Source organism: Phodopus roborovskii, unplaced genomic scaffold (genome assembly GCF_943737965.1).
Source record: "Phodopus roborovskii unplaced genomic scaffold, PHOROB, whole genome shotgun sequence".
Classification (NCBI taxonomy): Eukaryota; Metazoa; Chordata; class Mammalia; order Rodentia; family Cricetidae; genus Phodopus; species Phodopus roborovskii.
The window spans coordinates 17,836,119-17,851,685 of record NW_026126558.1 but is presented as its reverse complement, the minus strand read 5'-3'; the positions used below and the strand labels follow the sequence as shown (position 1 = coordinate 17,851,685).

At 47.7% G+C, this 15,567-nt stretch overlaps 1 protein-coding gene across 1 annotated transcript; it reads left to right on the top strand.

Annotated features, from left to right (window-relative positions):
* The first annotated feature begins 580 nt into the window (after nucleotides 1-580).
* Nucleotides 581-14,320, top strand: St3gal2 (ST3 beta-galactoside alpha-2,3-sialyltransferase 2). The gene is made up of 6 exons (XM_051201488.1): nucleotides 581-1,741; nucleotides 4,922-5,115; nucleotides 9,586-9,765; nucleotides 11,587-11,632; nucleotides 11,878-11,997; nucleotides 12,543-14,320. The coding sequence occupies exons 1-6, from the start codon at nucleotides 1,403-1,405 to the stop codon at nucleotides 12,714-12,716; spliced, it is 1,053 nt and encodes a 350-aa protein (XP_051057445.1). The 5' UTR covers nucleotides 581-1,402; the 3' UTR covers nucleotides 12,717-14,320.
* The last annotated feature ends 1,247 nt before the right edge of the window (nucleotides 14,321-15,567 follow it).

Sequence of the window (15,567 nt, the reverse complement as noted above, 5' to 3'; positions counted from 1 at the left end):
TATGTGTGTGTGTGTGTGAGAGAGAGAGAGACAGACAGACAGACAGACAGACAGACAGACAGAGAGGGTGAGTGTGTTTGTGTATGGGCAAGCAAGTGTGTATGTATGTGTGTGAGAGAGACAGACAGAAAGAGAGGGTGAGTGTGCAGGCAAGTGTGTGTGGGGTGAATATATGCATGTGTGTGTGTGAGAGAGAGACAGACAGACAGACAGACAGACAGAAAGAGGGTGAGGGTGAGTGTGCAGGCAAGCATGTGGAGGTGAGTATGTGTGTGTGAGAGAGAGACAGGCAGACAGACTGTGTGTGTGTGTGTGTGTGTGTGTGTGTGTGTGTGTTTGGGTTCCTGCTGTCTGTCTGCATATTCTTTTTCCTCTCTGAATTTCAGGGTCATGCTGTGGCAACCTGGTGCCTACCGGGTGAGGAAGAACCTGCCAGGGGATTACTGCTGGCAGGAGCCAAGGGCAGGACAGCCTCACCCCAGAAGCAGGTGTGGGCAGGACAGCTGCCCTGCCGATGTCAGAAGTCCCATGAAGTCATCTGGAGCCCAGTGAGGAGCTCCTTCAAGCTTTGCTGACCCACACGGCTTAGACGCAGCACCTTGCCCAGCAGCAGCTGTTCCCAGCTCCAGAGGGCCCCAAGCAGGAGTAGGTGCTTTGTGACCCCCTGTGCAGCTGCAGCCGGGGCTTCAGTCACCAGGAGGGAGAGCCAACCCTGCTGATGGGAAGCAGTGGACAGAAGCTACGGAGAGGAAGGCCTTTGCAGCAGTTTCCTGATGCCCAGAAAGATTATTGGTTTTCTTTCTGGCCTCAGGTGGGGCTCCTATCCCCTGGCCAAGAAGTTGGGCCAGGAGAGCCTGTGAGCGTGAAGAGGACTCTTGCATGGAATGCAGGCCCTCTGAAGCCCCAGTGCCCTCTGCTGTGATCAGGGTTCCAGGACTTCCCCACTGCAGGGGAGGAGGAGGGGCTGCCTCAGTGTCTGCTCATGAGCCACAAGGACCCCGACTGTTCCAGACTGGACCTTTTCAAGCCACCAAAGAGGGGGGTCCCTGGAGCTGGCAGCCAGCAGTCACAAGGGACTAGAGGGCTGGGATGGACTGACCTCTGCCTTGACAGGGTGGCAGGAGAAGCAGAGCCTTTGTGGCCCAGCTAGTGACTGAGAGACCTGATGAAGCCTTAAGCACAGGCTCCAGTGGCTCAGGGACGGGGGAGGGAGGGGGGCTACCCCTGTAGACGTGCTTTCTCCTTTTTTTTTGAGGGAGGGTGTGGCAAGAGTCCCCTGCCACACCTTGTGCCCCTATGCCCTTTACACGTGCTGCCAAAACAAGCAGGCTGCACCGTGGCTGGCCCCACAGTGGGCTGGGAAAGGATTGGCCACGGTGACAGCTGCTCCGTGGTCAGCACGATGAAGTGCTCCCTACGGGTGTGGTTCCTCTCTGTGGCCTTCCTGCTGGTGTTCATCATGTCTCTGCTCTTTACCTACTCACACCACAGCATGGCCACCTTGCCCTACCTGGACTCGGGGGCCCTGGGTGGAACACACCGGGTGAAGCTGGTGCCAGGCTATACAGGACTGCAGCGCCTTGGCAAGGAGGGGCTTTCGGGGAAAAGTTGTGCCTGCAGTCGCTGCATGGGTGATGCTGGCACCTCTGACTGGTTTGACAGCCACTTTGACAGTAACATCTCACCTGTCTGGACCAGAGATAACATGAATCTCCCCCCGGATGTCCAGAGGTGGTGGATGGTAAGAACTGTGACCCCTTCTGCTTTCCTTTTGCTGCCTCCTTTCCGGAATCGGTTCATTTTGGAGCCGCTCTGACAGCTCCCCTTTGGATGTTGGCTGTCTTATCTCATGACTCCAAGCACCCTGACAGAATGGGAAATCCATCTGGTATGAGCTGTATACCTGAATCACAGCTTGCTGACAGGCAAAGTGAGCTTTGACTTGGAAGGAGAGAGAACTATTTGTGGTACTTGTAGGAGTCCAGTGTGCGTGCGCACGCACACACACACACACACACACACAGTGCTGCTGGCCTACATAGGCAGCACAAATGGCAACAGCAGTCGGAGTGAGAAAGTGAGAGGGCCTGAAGGCCATGCCGTAGATAGAGGTCTTCCTGTTAGATGGCAGGCAGGCAGCCCACAGCTGCAAGTTCCACCCTGCCAACAGGGGCTCACGCTGTCCCCTCCTCCATCTTCTTCTCTTCCCAAAATTATTGTTATGTGTGGTGTGTGTGTGTGTGTGTATACATGTTTGATGTAGTGGTTGATGTATGCATGCCACAGGGTACATGTGGACATTAGAGGACAACTTTGTGGAGTTGGTGCTTTCTTCTACCTTTATGTGGGTCCCAGTGATTGAACTCGAATTGCCAGGCTGTGCAGTGAGCTCTGTTCCTCACGCAGTCATCTTGGCTGCCTTCCTCCGACCTCTCATTAAACTCCAGAAGCACCATTTTGTGTGCATAGTGTACATACATGCTTTTGACACTAAAAACCAATTTGGTGTGTGAATGGATGTTCTGTGTGCATGTGTTTTTGTGTACCTCTTGTGTGCCTGGTGTCCTCAGAGGCCAGAATAGGGCTTTGGATCCCCTCGGACTGGAGTTGCAGATATTTATGAGCCATTATGTGGTTGCTGGAAATTGAACCTGGGACCTCTGGAAGAGCAGCCATTGCTCTTGACTGCTGAGCCATCTCTCCAGCCCCTGTATGTGCTGTGCATGTTTTATGTGTGTATAAGCATGTAGAGTTATGCTTGTGGAAGCCAGAGGTTGTGACTACCTTATTTTTGTTGTTGTTGTTCAATTTTTGAGGCAGGTCTCACTATGTAACTCTGGCTGTTCTGGAATTCACTATGTAGACCAGACTGGCTTTGAACTCACAAAGATTTGCCTGCCTCTGTCTCCCTAGTGCTGGGATTAAAGCACAGGGGCCTCATCTGGCTTTTACATAGGTGCTGGGAATCCAAACTCAGGCTTTTATTGTTTGCATGACAGGCACTCTTTACTAAGCTATCTCCCTAGCCCAGAAGTATGAATTTTGTTTGTGTTTTTTTTGTTTTTTTGTGTTTTTTTTTTTTTTTTTTTTTTTTTTTTTTTTGCTGACAGGGTTTCTCTATGTAGCTCTGGCTGTCCTGGAACTCAGTCTTTAGACCAGGCTGGCCTAGAACTCAGAGATCTACCTGCCTCTGCCTCCCAAGTGCATTAAAGTGTATGCCACCACCACCTGGCCAGAAATATGGATTTTAAGGCTGACTATCCTATTGCTAAATGTTGGTTCAGAGTAATTATAAATGCTTTGAGTCATTTTTGGTTCTTTACAGTGCTGGAGAAGATTGCTTTGGGCTGGGAGAGAACATTGTAAACCTCAGGTGCTAAGAGCCCAGAAAGGCCCGTTCCTGTTTTCCTGGGTCCCAAGATCTTTTCATATCCTCTGCCCTGCCCCCATCATCTCTGGAGCAGCTCTTCAAGACTCTACAGGGCCATCTGGTTGCCTCCTGGGCCAAGAATGGAGCCTGTAGGCTGCCTGCTTTCCCTGGCATGGGCAATCAGTTCCTGCTCCCTGTTCCTCCAGCCAGCATGGAAGCAAGATGACTTCCTTTTTCAGGCATATGAGGATATATGACCACATTTATCAAGACAGCTCCCCAGAACCTGTTTATTGGCCCAGATTGTTAAATTCTTCCAAGACTGTGGAGCAGGAGCTCCATCCGCCCTTCTTTTTTTTTTTTTTTTTTTTTTTTTTTGCTATTGTTGTTGTTTTGTTTTGAGACAAGATTTCTCTGTGTAGCTTTCTAGCCTGTCTTGGAACTCGCTCTGTGTAGGCCAGGCTGATGTAGATAGACCAGGCCGGCCTTGAACTCACAGATATCTGCCTGCCTCTGCCTCTTGAGTGCTGGGATTAAAGGTGTGCACCCTACCACCACCCAGCCTCCATCACCCCTTCTTGTAGCAGAGTCTTGCCTGCCACTCACAACTAAAATTTTAGTTATATGGCAAAAATCAAGGTTCAAAAAGTGTCCAGTGTCTTGTAGACTTCCATCCTAGTCTCAAAGGTGGCTTTGTAGAGCCAGACCAGGACTCTGAGCGGGAGTGGATTCCCAGAGGATGAGACAGGTCTGCAGTCACAGGGATGGAAGTCAGAAGCTGTTTAGACACTATGTTCCTCAACCCACACTTCTTCCTGTTCCTCACTGCCATCCTGTTTGCCCATAAAGTTGAAAATTGTCTCAGGTCCAGGCTTCTGCTCTAGAAAAGTCTTTGCTGTAATTCCAGCACTCAGGAGGTTGAGGCAAAAGGATCACTATGTGGTCAGAGCCAGCCCATATTACATAATAAGCTCAAAACCAGCCTTGACTATGTACTGAAACCCTGACTTTAACAAAACACAATGCTTAAGAGATAGAGACAAAAGGATCAGGAGTTCAAAACTCACCTCAGCTACATGGAGTCTTTGTTGATCATTAGCAGTTTGGGTTCCAGCCCTTAATAAGGGGCAGAGGGAGCCAGTTTATGTCAACCACCTGGCTTTGGAGGAACTTACCTACTTCAGAGTAGCTACAGATAAGTCCCACAGGTACCCCTAGGAGACAGACTGGAAAAGATTCCCCCGAGGACATTACTCTGCTTTATGGCCAAGGCCTACAAGCCCCTCCAAAGTGCCTAAATAGCACTTTGACATCCCAGTCCCCACCCCAAGTCTTTTGAGAGCATTGGAGGAGCAGGCAGTGACTGGCAGGGTACTGGGTACTGGTCTCTCAATAGTGAGACTGACTGGGAATCAGTACTTTGCTGCTGTTGAGAAAGGAGGCATTCCTCAGTGCCTGGGAGGGGTCTGTGTGAGGGGTCAGTGCCTGGGAGGGGTCTGGGTGGTTTGAAGGGGTGAATTCTCTATCCTCACAGCCATCTCCCTTGCCCAGATGCTGCAACCCCAATTCAAGTCACACAACACCAATGAGGTGCTGGAGAAGCTGTTTCAGATAGTGCCTGGTGAGAATCCCTACCGCTTCCGGGATCCCCAACAGTGCCGGCGCTGTGCTGTGGTGGGAAACTCAGGCAACCTCCGGGGCTCTGGCTATGGGCAAGATGTGGACAGCCATAACTTTATCATGAGGTGAGCTCTCATGGAACCAGGCAGGGGATGGGGAAGAGGATGGGGAAGACAGCCTATGAAGTGTCTTTAGGTACCAGAGGACAGCTTGCAGGTGACAGTGTGCTAAGGGACACCAGTGCCCAGGGTGCCCAAGCCTTCAGTTTGTAGGCTTGGTCTCTCTCCCTAGTTTTCCCAAGGCTGGGTGTGGATGAAGTATTCAGAATATAAGTTTGGGGGGGCTGTAGAGGTGGCTCAGTAAGAGCACTTTCTGTCCTTGCAGAGGACCAGAGTCTGGGTCCCAGTACCTCTGTGGCAGCTCAAAGTCATCTGTGACTCTAGCTTCAGGGGATCCAATACTCCATGGGCATGTCATTTAATTGTTACATGTATGTACTTGCAGTTGAAACACTTATAAAATAAAAATAAGTATTTTTTAAACCCCACAAAATATAAATTTGGGAGGCTGGACATGCATAGCTTAGTTGCCTGGCGCACACAAAACTGTGGGGTTAGTCCTGAACACTGCACAAACCAGGCTCAGTGGCATACTCCTATTTCTCTTTGGTGTTAGAAGATCCTTATTAAAGTTACTGGGACAGGAGACTACTCAGCGGTTGAGACTACATACTGCTCTCGCAAAGGACCCAAGTTCAGTTCCTGGTACCCATGTCACATGAATCACAATTGCCAGTGACTCAACACCAGGGCATTCTGACATCTCTGGCTTCACAGGCACCTATACTCACATGCACATACCTACACACACACACACACACACACACACACACACACACATTTATATCACATTATATATGTAATACATTTTATATATATATATGTATATATATAAAATTTAAAATGATAAGTATTTTTAAAAGAACAATGTTACTGGCAAGAGGTATTCTTGTTACTGCCCCTTTTATTGTCCTAGCTGTACACTATATCAGTGTATCTTTAAAAGAGGGGGAGGTGGGCATGGTAGCATGCATTTATGAATCTCAGCTTTCTGGAGACTGAGGCTGAATCATCCCAAGTTCAAGGCTAGACCAGACTGCTGTAGTAAATTCCTGGCTTAAAAAACATCTCAAAGCCAGGCACAGGAGCCCGCACCCTTGATCTAAATACTTGAAAGGTAGAAACAGACGGATCTCTGAGTTTGAAGCAGGCTACATAGTGAGATCCTGTCTCAGAAAAAAAAAAAAAAAAAAAAAAAAAAAAAAAAAAAACCAAAGCCTCATTTTGGGGATTTGTCAAGTTGGTAGAGTGCTTGTCTGGGATGCACAAAGGCTCTGGGTTTGACCCTCAGCACTGTGTAAGCTAGGTTAGGCATGGCAGCACACACCTATATAGAGAGGTAGGAGGATGAAGAAGCTCAAGCTCATCTTTGGCTACCTAGTAAGTTCAAAGCCAACCTGAGATAAGTGAGTCCCTCCCTGACTGTGTCTCAAAAACAAGTAAAGAGGGTTAGGGAGATGGTTCAGGTTGTGCAAGCCTGAGAATCAGAGTTCAGGTATAAATGCACCCATGTAAAAGACCCTGGGGACTTGCTGGTCAGTCAGGCTTCTGTAACCCCAGTGCTTCCCTAAAGGGAGCAGAGAGGCAGAGACACTCTCCAGAGGCCCGAGCACCCATTGTCCCAGCCGACACAGTGGCAAGGAGACCCTGTCTCCAGGAGGAAAGGTGAGCACCAGCATCCAGACTGTCCTCTGACCTCCACACATATGCCATGACATGTGGGCAGGCACACACAAATACATCAATCAGAAATTCAGAGAAGATGACTCCCAACTCCCATTGCCAACTTCTAGTCTCTGTGTGCACAGGTGAGTGCACACACACACACACACACACACACACACACACACACACACACACGAGTGAATGAATAATAAAATGCTGAAGTGCCAAGTTTCTCCTAAGCATCTCCTAGGATGAGCATTGCAAAAGACCAGATTTCTCAGGAGGCAGAAGGCCTTTGTCTTAGAAACTGTTGCTGTCTCCATAGCAACACCAACACAGCAATATGTTTCTGATTATTTTCATATATATATTTGCAAGATCTTCCTCATGATGTAAGGGAGAAAGGAGAATGCTGATTTCCACCCAGAACGCCAGAGCCACTAGGGTTATCTTCATCCTCCACTTGCTGATGCTTTACAGGGTGGGAAGCTGGAAGCTGGTGAAAAGACTCTCCTGAGAAAAGGTGGCTGAGATTAGGGAATGAGGCTTCTATTGCTTACCTTCTTTGAGGCCACTCTCAGATGCCTGAGTACCTGCTTCTCTGGGCAACTCTATCATTAGGTTCCTGGGTGATAATTGGGAACTCCCCCCATCCCCGGGGTGTGGGTGAGTGTGTGTATGTGAAAGCCTCCAGATCTGAAAGCTGTAGCTATTTATGACATTGGTGTCCTAGCTGCAGACACATCCACACATTCTCTTTCACGTGAGTCAAGGTCAAGATGAGGTATTTGGAGTGGGCCCTAGAACTGCTTTGTAGAAAGAGTGACCCCGACAGAAGTTGGCTGTCTGTGGTCTATATAAATAGCCAGATGCCAGCAGAGGCGGCTGCTTACAGGCTTCTTTTGATTTGGAACCAACAAGGGAAGCCTTCCACTCCAGAATCACGGAGAGCATTACAGTGAAATATAGCTCTAACTTCTTCTCTGTCCCCTCACCTTCAGCTGTCCCCTCCTGTAAATTCTTTAATCTCAGTTGATGACCCCAACTGGAATTGAGCTTGTCAAGCTGCCTCTAGCCATTAGTGATATAGGCATGCTGTAAGCATAAGTAAGATGAGTCGGCCAGATACTGTGTGCTCTAAGTAAAGTGTAATCACCCTGCCCAGTGTTTCTTTGGTTGCTGAAGGCTGCTAGGAACTGAGAGGTTTCTGGAATATGTGGCTCCACGTCCCAGAGATCCATGTCATTCTCTGGTCCCTTTCCAGGGCATGACTTTATCTAGAATGAATCAGCCTCCAAAAGAATGCCACGTTTCCTCCACGTTTCTTCCCGTTCCTGTGAAGGCTATGAAACATCAGCTTGGACTTTATTCTGCAACTTCATTCCCAGTCCCTAGCTGTCTGGGGCCTGGAGTGGGTGGAAGACAAGTGAAGGAAGAGAAGTAGATGATCTCACTGCCAGGTCTAAGAGAGCCTCCTTGAGACCTCTGGCTAGAGTACAGTGAAGAAAGCAGGCAGTGTCCTTTAGAAGCCAGCCTGGGGCAACCGTAGTCTCCTCCTGTCATACAAAACAATGACTTTCATTATATTTTCATGAACATAGTCACCTACTATTGCTTTCTTTTGTTCCTCTGTCCTCCCAGTGCTCTGCTGCTTCCTTACAAATAGTCCTCCTTTCCTAGCTTTTTTCCTAAAATTGGATAGTCACAGCCTTTTAATCTTCGGAGCTTTGGTCTTTTAGCCTCTGGTAAGATGAAGTTTGCATCTTAGGTCCTCACAAATGTAAATCTGGATGCCAGCATCGGGCCAGCCCAGCATCATCAGAGAGATTAGTCCACAGCCTTCTTGCCTTTTCCAGCCACGGGCACCTGGGATGCCTGAATACCTTCTCGGACACTTCTGCTACTGGGAGAGGAGCAGGAGGAAAATAGTAGGGGTGCCCTGCGGCACAGGAAGCCTACATCTAGCCAAGATCATTGTGTCAGCCACCCTGACAGGGACGTTTGTAGTGGTTTCATAGAGCTGGCATGAAGGCTAAGGAGTTACCTGGAGACTTCCTTCCTCCTGGGTCCCTGGAGGAAGAGCAGAGCACGTGGTCACCCTACTGTGGTGGTCATGATGCTGCAAGGTACTCCATCCTCAGGAGACAGCAATGTCTGCATAAACAGTCGGCAACAAACAGGACCAGCAGGCTCAAGCTTAGAGCTATTTCAACTGTGATGTAAGATGTTTACCAAAATGGGAGCCTTGCCTAGCACTGTGTGTGTGTGTGTGTGTGTGTGTAAGAAGTTGGAGGGTGAGGAGTTCAAGGCCAACGTTAGGTCCATAGCAAATTTAAGGTTAGTCTGGGCTGTGTGAGATCCTGTCTCAAAAAAGAGCAGAGGAATTGTGTACTTTCCACCACTTGGATGCTTCACTGAATAGTGTTGGGTTTGTTGCTAGCAGGTAAAATCTACTCCACTCATACCTAAATGGTATTCAGTTGATGATGTACAAAATGTGTCCACTAGTCCTTTGATTAGTGGAATGATCTTATCTTTACTCAAGCAACCATTGCTGAGTCAAAGTGTACATCTCTTTATATTTAAAAAAAAAAAGTATATTTTTTGAGACAGGTGTCACTCTGTAGCCCAGGATGGCCTCAGATGTGTGGCAGTCCTCCTGCCTCAGCTTCTTGGATGCTGGGACTGTAGGCATGAGCCTTCATGTCCAGCTTCTATTTCCATTTTTGTTGAGTGCTAAATTATCCTCTAAAACACATGTACCACTTTCCATGGTAGTTGCTTTTCATATCACCCTCTTTTGTTCTCCAGGATGAATCAGGCACCAACTGTGGGCTTTGAGAAGGATGTTGGCAGCCGAACAACCCACCATTTCATGTACCCTGAGAGTGCCAAGAACCTGCCTGCCAATGTCAGCTTCGTGCTGGTACCCTTCAAGGCCCTGGACCTAATGTGGATTGCCAGCGCCCTCTCTACAGGACAGATCCGATTGTGAGCATCTTTGCTGACTGAGTAGAATATGGGTGACAAGAGTTCCACAGGAGGACTCTTCTCTGGGTTCAAAATATTCTCTAATTGAATTAGTGAGAAGGGAGGGCTCAAAACGGTGGGTTAGATGAGGGCACCATTTATTCTCTTCCTGCTTGGTGCTACTTGGTGTACTGGTGGTGAAAAACTTGAAACTCCTAGTTTGTGTTGGTTCTCCAGGAGGCAGCTCTGGACTGTGGAGCTCTTTTTTCTGTTAACTGTCTCTGGGATTGTACTTCTGTCACAGCTGGGAATCCGGGCAATCCATTTCACTGAGGAGTTTGTTAATGTTGTTCTTAAGATTTTATTTGACCTTTGAGACAAGTTCTCAATACGTCCATAAAACTGACCTTAAGCTTGCTCTGAACTGAAGCAGGCCTTGAATTTTGATCCTTCTGCCTCAGCTTCCCCAGCAGCTAGGATTACAGGTGTATGTCACAAGATCTGGCTGACCAAAGGTTTGGTGGGTTTTGTTGTTTTGTTTTTGTAAATGTGTATTTATTTGTTTTATGTGTATGTATGTGCACCACATGAATGCAGGAGCCCAGAGAGCATCAGATCCCCCTGGAAATGGAGTTGCAGGTGGTTTGGGAATGCCATGTGTATGCTAGGAACTGAAGGTGTTTCCTCTGCAAGAGGAATAAGCATTTTCAACCACTGAGTCATCTCTCTGGCCCCATGCTCTGTGTGTGTGTGTGTGTGTGTTTCTTGAGCCAGAGTCTCATGTAGCCAAGGCTGGCTTTGAACTAATTTTCCTGCCTCCACCACAATTCTTGGGTACAGGGATGTGCCACTACCAATTCTTAAATACAAAATTCTTAAATACAAAACAAAAAATCAGATGTGTTTATTTTAGAAATGAATGTTTGCCACATTTGTGCCTGGTACCTGAGTAGGTCAGAATTTTCAGTTCCCAAGACGCACATTGTAGAAAGAGAGACCCCATTTCTGCAAGTTGTCTGTGTATGCTGCGGTGCTCTTGTATCCCTAGCATGCAAATAAACAAATGTAACTAAAAATTAATAACATTTTGATAAATTCAGAATGCTGTAAACATAATAATTTTAGAATGTTTCTAAAGGTCACAGAGATCCACCTGCCTCTACCTGGGATTTCTTGTAAAATCTACGACCACCAGTCAAGAGGCGGCATCACCCACAGTGTGCTGGGCCCTCTTACATCAATCACTAATTGAGAAAATGCCCTACAGCCCAATCTTATGGAGACATTTTCTCAATTTAGATCCCTCCTCTCAGATGCCTCTTGTTTGTATCACCTAACATAAAAATTAGCCAGGAAGGACATTGGGGCTGGAGAGATGGCTTAGCAGTTAAGAGCACTGGCTGCTCTTCCAGAGGTCCTGAGTTCAATTCTGGGCAATTACATGGTGGCTCACAACCATCTGTAGTGGGGTCTGTTGCCCTCTTGTTACATAAAGGTATACATGCAGATAGAGCATTCACATACAGGGCGGGGGGGGGGGATTAGCCAGAACACATAAGTTTGAGATGATAGCTAATCCAAGTGTAGAGTTCCCCAGCAGTTTGGGGGAAGAAAGATTGAGATTAGAGGTTCATAGGCATGGCTGAATGATCCTAATTTTATCCTGAAAGCCATGGAAGGTTTCTGATCAGTGATGAACATGCAATGGAAATAGATCAGTCTAGAAATTGTGAGGCTGTTACTATTTGGTCATAAGGAGCAGAAGATGTCTTGCTGGGTCCTGAAGAGCCATCTGAAAGGTTTTTTGTTTTGTTTTTGTTCTTTTCCTTTTCTGTCTCACAGCACCTATGCTCCAGTGAAGTCCTTCCTTCGAGTGGACAAAGAAAAGGTAAGCTCCCTGCCTCCTGCTTGTCTGGTGCTGCTTACTCAAGGTGTGTCTAGTCCTATGGCTCAGAAATGCCATAGTGTGCTCCCAAGACCATCAAAATCTGCATCTGCTTTTAACTCCTGTACTGACCACAGGAACCCAGGAAAACCCATCTGTAGCACTACTGAGGAATTGCTAGAAGCTGCTCAGAGCTTGCCCTGAATCTGGGCTTCCAAACTTTCATGTGCCTTTTATTCTCCTCAAAGGTCCAGATTTACAACCCAGCCTTCTTCAAGTACATCCATGACAGGTGGACAGAGCATCACGGGCGGTACCCTTCCACAGGGATGCTGGTGCTCTTTTTTGCACTACATGTGTGTGATGAGGTAGGTAGTTGGTGCCAGTCTAGAGGAGAAGTAACAGAACTCCAAAACAGGGAAACCGAGCCTCTCCTATCTTAGTAGTGGCTCTAGTGGTGTGGGTTAGGTTTTCTCATATCTGTACTTTAAACAGTATATTCGTATTTTCAAATTTTTATTACCTTTTTGACTTCACTTTTTAAAAATTACTTATTTGGACGTGGTGGTGGCACACACCTTTAATCCCAGCACTCAGGAGGCTCTGTGAGTTCCAGACCAGCCTGGTCTACAGGGGAAGTTCCAGGACAGCCAGGATAATAGAGAAACTCTGTCTCGAAAAACATAAATAAATAATAAAATAAAATTACTTCATTAAGAAGTTAATTTATAGCTGTGTCATGGTGGCACCTGTAAGCTATGGCGTGGTTGAGCCAGGAGCCGCTTGAGATCAGCCGGAGTGAGAAAGACAGAAGAGGCAGCGGTCCCTCTGAGTCAGTGGCCTTAGGTCTGGCTTGGGTTTACCACACCAAGGTCCCTGCCTCCCAGTGACCACTGTGCCACCCTCCCCACAGGTGAACGTGTATGGGTTCGGGGCTGACAGCCGAGGCAACTGGCACCACTACTGGGAGAACAACCGGTATGCGGGCGAGTTCCGGAAGACAGGCGTGCATGACGCTGACTTCGAAGCCCACATCATTGACATGCTGGCCAAGGCCAGCAAGATCGAGGTCTACCGAGGGAACTGAGCTGCCCTAGGTGACATCAGGACCAGTGAAGCCTCAGTCCGGCGAGCACAGGCTGTCGTCCACCAATCAGACTCTGCGCCGTTCCCAGCAACCAATCAGTGCTGCCATCAGGCGGAGCTTCTTTCTCAGCCAATCATGCGACTCAAGGAGAACTTCCGGCGCCGCTGTCTCCACCAATCATGGCCTTGGGAGGCGGCGGGGCCTCGACCCCTTTCCCCCTCACCCTGCTTTGGATAAGAGTTTCTTTTCCACCTTTTAAGAGGCTAGTTCTGGTCCCGGCAGGAGCGCCTTGGACTGCCCATTTCTAGGTTAGGCCCGGATGGGTGAGTGAAGCCTGCCAAAGAAATGTGGCTGCGGTGAGACCTCCTGGGCACTCCGCGGCTCACCAGGTAGTAGGTGAGTGACCCTCCCTAGGGCCTCACTGGTGTCAGCAAGGGGTAAGAAGCTCCACCGGGTCACATGCAAGGTGCTTCTCTCACGTGTACCCTCAGTCCTACTGTCCCCCACCACCTTCTCTGCGTCTGACCTTTGGCCCTGGGCTTTCTCTCCAGTTCACCTGTTGATCTGGAGACAAAATGACACCACCGGGAGGGACCCTGCTGCTCACACACTCACAGCCAGTGTCTTTAGCCCTACGGGGAGAGCAGCACAGTGGGCAGCAGGTTGGAAAGGAGAGCCCAGCTGCCTATGCACGTTCCTTTTTCATTGTCACCCCAAAGAGGAGCAGGCAGCCTCTTGCTTGGGGGTAGGGTTTGCTTTGGGCACATACTTTAGTTACCCTGAAGCTGCCATGGATGGCTGTCCAAACAAGATTGCTTGACAACTCTTTGCAGGCCTTGCAGATGGCCTGGAGCTTTGCTGGGGAGGAGTGGATTGGTGGCTGCCATGCATGCCTCCTCCTGTCGGCACCTTGACCCTGCTTACTCGCCTGTTCTAACCCACTTTCCAGCTCCTAAAGGGCTGGTGAGTAAAGAATTGGGGGTTACAACTGGAAGCTACTTGCATGACCCGACTCAAGTCAAGGTTGAGATTCAATGGGTGAAAGGGCTTAAGTACTGTCTCAGGCCACAGAAAGTACTCCCCCTTCCCTGCAGTGTCCACATAAATATTTCCCATTCTTAGTTGACATTACCAAGCAGCCTCTTGGTTGGGGGACAGTCACCCAAAGGGAGAGTACTAGAGGGTTGGGGTGAGGCAGCAGGTACTCCTAAGAACTAATACACTGAAAACCTTTTTTGAATCTGTTCCTTCCCAGTTCTAAAAGCTGGGGTGGAGAAAAGGGGGTAACTGAGTGGGACCACAGGAGAACCTCTCAGGGCCCTAACCATCTCACAGCCAAGGCACCAGCCGTCTGTTCTTGCCTGTCTCATCTCTGCTCTCAAGAAGCTGCTATGATGAGAAGTTGAAAAACAATGCAATTATGCCAAACAGTATTGAGAAGAATAATTTATTTTTCTCCCCTTTCTCCTTTTGTTTTGTTTAAACCATTAATCCCCATTCTGAAAGAGGTAGGTCCCAGAACCCAGATCTTTTCTAGTTATTTAAACATTAAAATTTTTTCCTTCCCTTTCTTTTTCTGAATTAAAAAGAACAAACCCCATGGAGTCACTCATCTGTTCTGAGCTGTATGGTCTTAGGTGTATCTAAGGAGGCACTATAATGGTATGGATGTTTGGGAGAACAAAGCAGTTCTGATACCCTCTTACATGAGCCTAGTTCATGGGCTCTGGTCTCTGAAGTCCCCCAAAGGACTATCTGTATTGCTACTTAAAAATCAATTTATTGCACCAGATATGGTGGCATATGCCTTTAATCCCAGGAGTTGGGAGGCAGAGATAGGAAAATAGGTTAAAAGCTAACCTCAGCTATATGGCAAGTTTGAGGCTAGCCTAGGCTACATGAGACTCTTTCTCAAACATGAATTCACTGACCCCTCTTCAGACTCCTCTAAAAGATTAAAAGACTGGAGAAGAGTTCCTGGCTCACCTGGAAAGTCCTTTTATAAATGCAGGTCTCCACTAGAGGCTCATGTTGGCACATGTCACACCCATAAAATTGTCCTTTTCCCATGGGGTCTGGAGGTCTCCTGTCTTTGGCCTTTTTCTGCTGACCCAATCACACTACACAGGCCTCCATCTTGCTGCCAGTGCTTTACAAGAGTGGTTCCCTGGGAGAACTGCTGGGCTCATGTAGTGCCTCCCCTGGCTTTGCATATCATTAAGAATAAATAATCTTTAAGGATAAAGGCTTAAACTTCAGGAGAGTAACTGGGAACTAACTACTGGGTAAAAATGGTGGGTCCGTACCTTAAGTCACTAAAATAGGCATCAAATGAATTTCAGAACTGAATTTAAAGAACCCCTTCAAGGAATACTTTTTTCTTTTTTTTTATAATACTTTTTAAATATACTGTTACGTCTTAGATACTGCAAGTTTTGTAATGGGATTTTCCCTCTACGCTTCCTGGTTCCCCTTATAATCAAAGGCTTTTTTTAAAAAAAAAAATTCTGTGTATTTGAATTCCATTTTGAGTACTCTTTACAGCTATTGCAACTCATTCCTATAGTCCTTGGGAGGCTGAGGAGGTATGCCATTTACCCAAACACTAATAGGTACTTCCTTGGTACCCTGGTCTGTGTGGCTTTGCACTCTTGGTTAAACCTTCTGTCATAATGAAGGCTTTTGAATCTAGGGATAGAGGACTGTTCCTTCTGTTAAAATAGGGGACCAATATAGAAAGGCTGCATCTGTTTTATTCATAGACAGAACTGATCAGGACTGATACTAGGGTGGCTGTAGAATCAGCTCTGGCCTGGGATGAAAGCCATCGCTCCTTTACCAGTCCACAGAC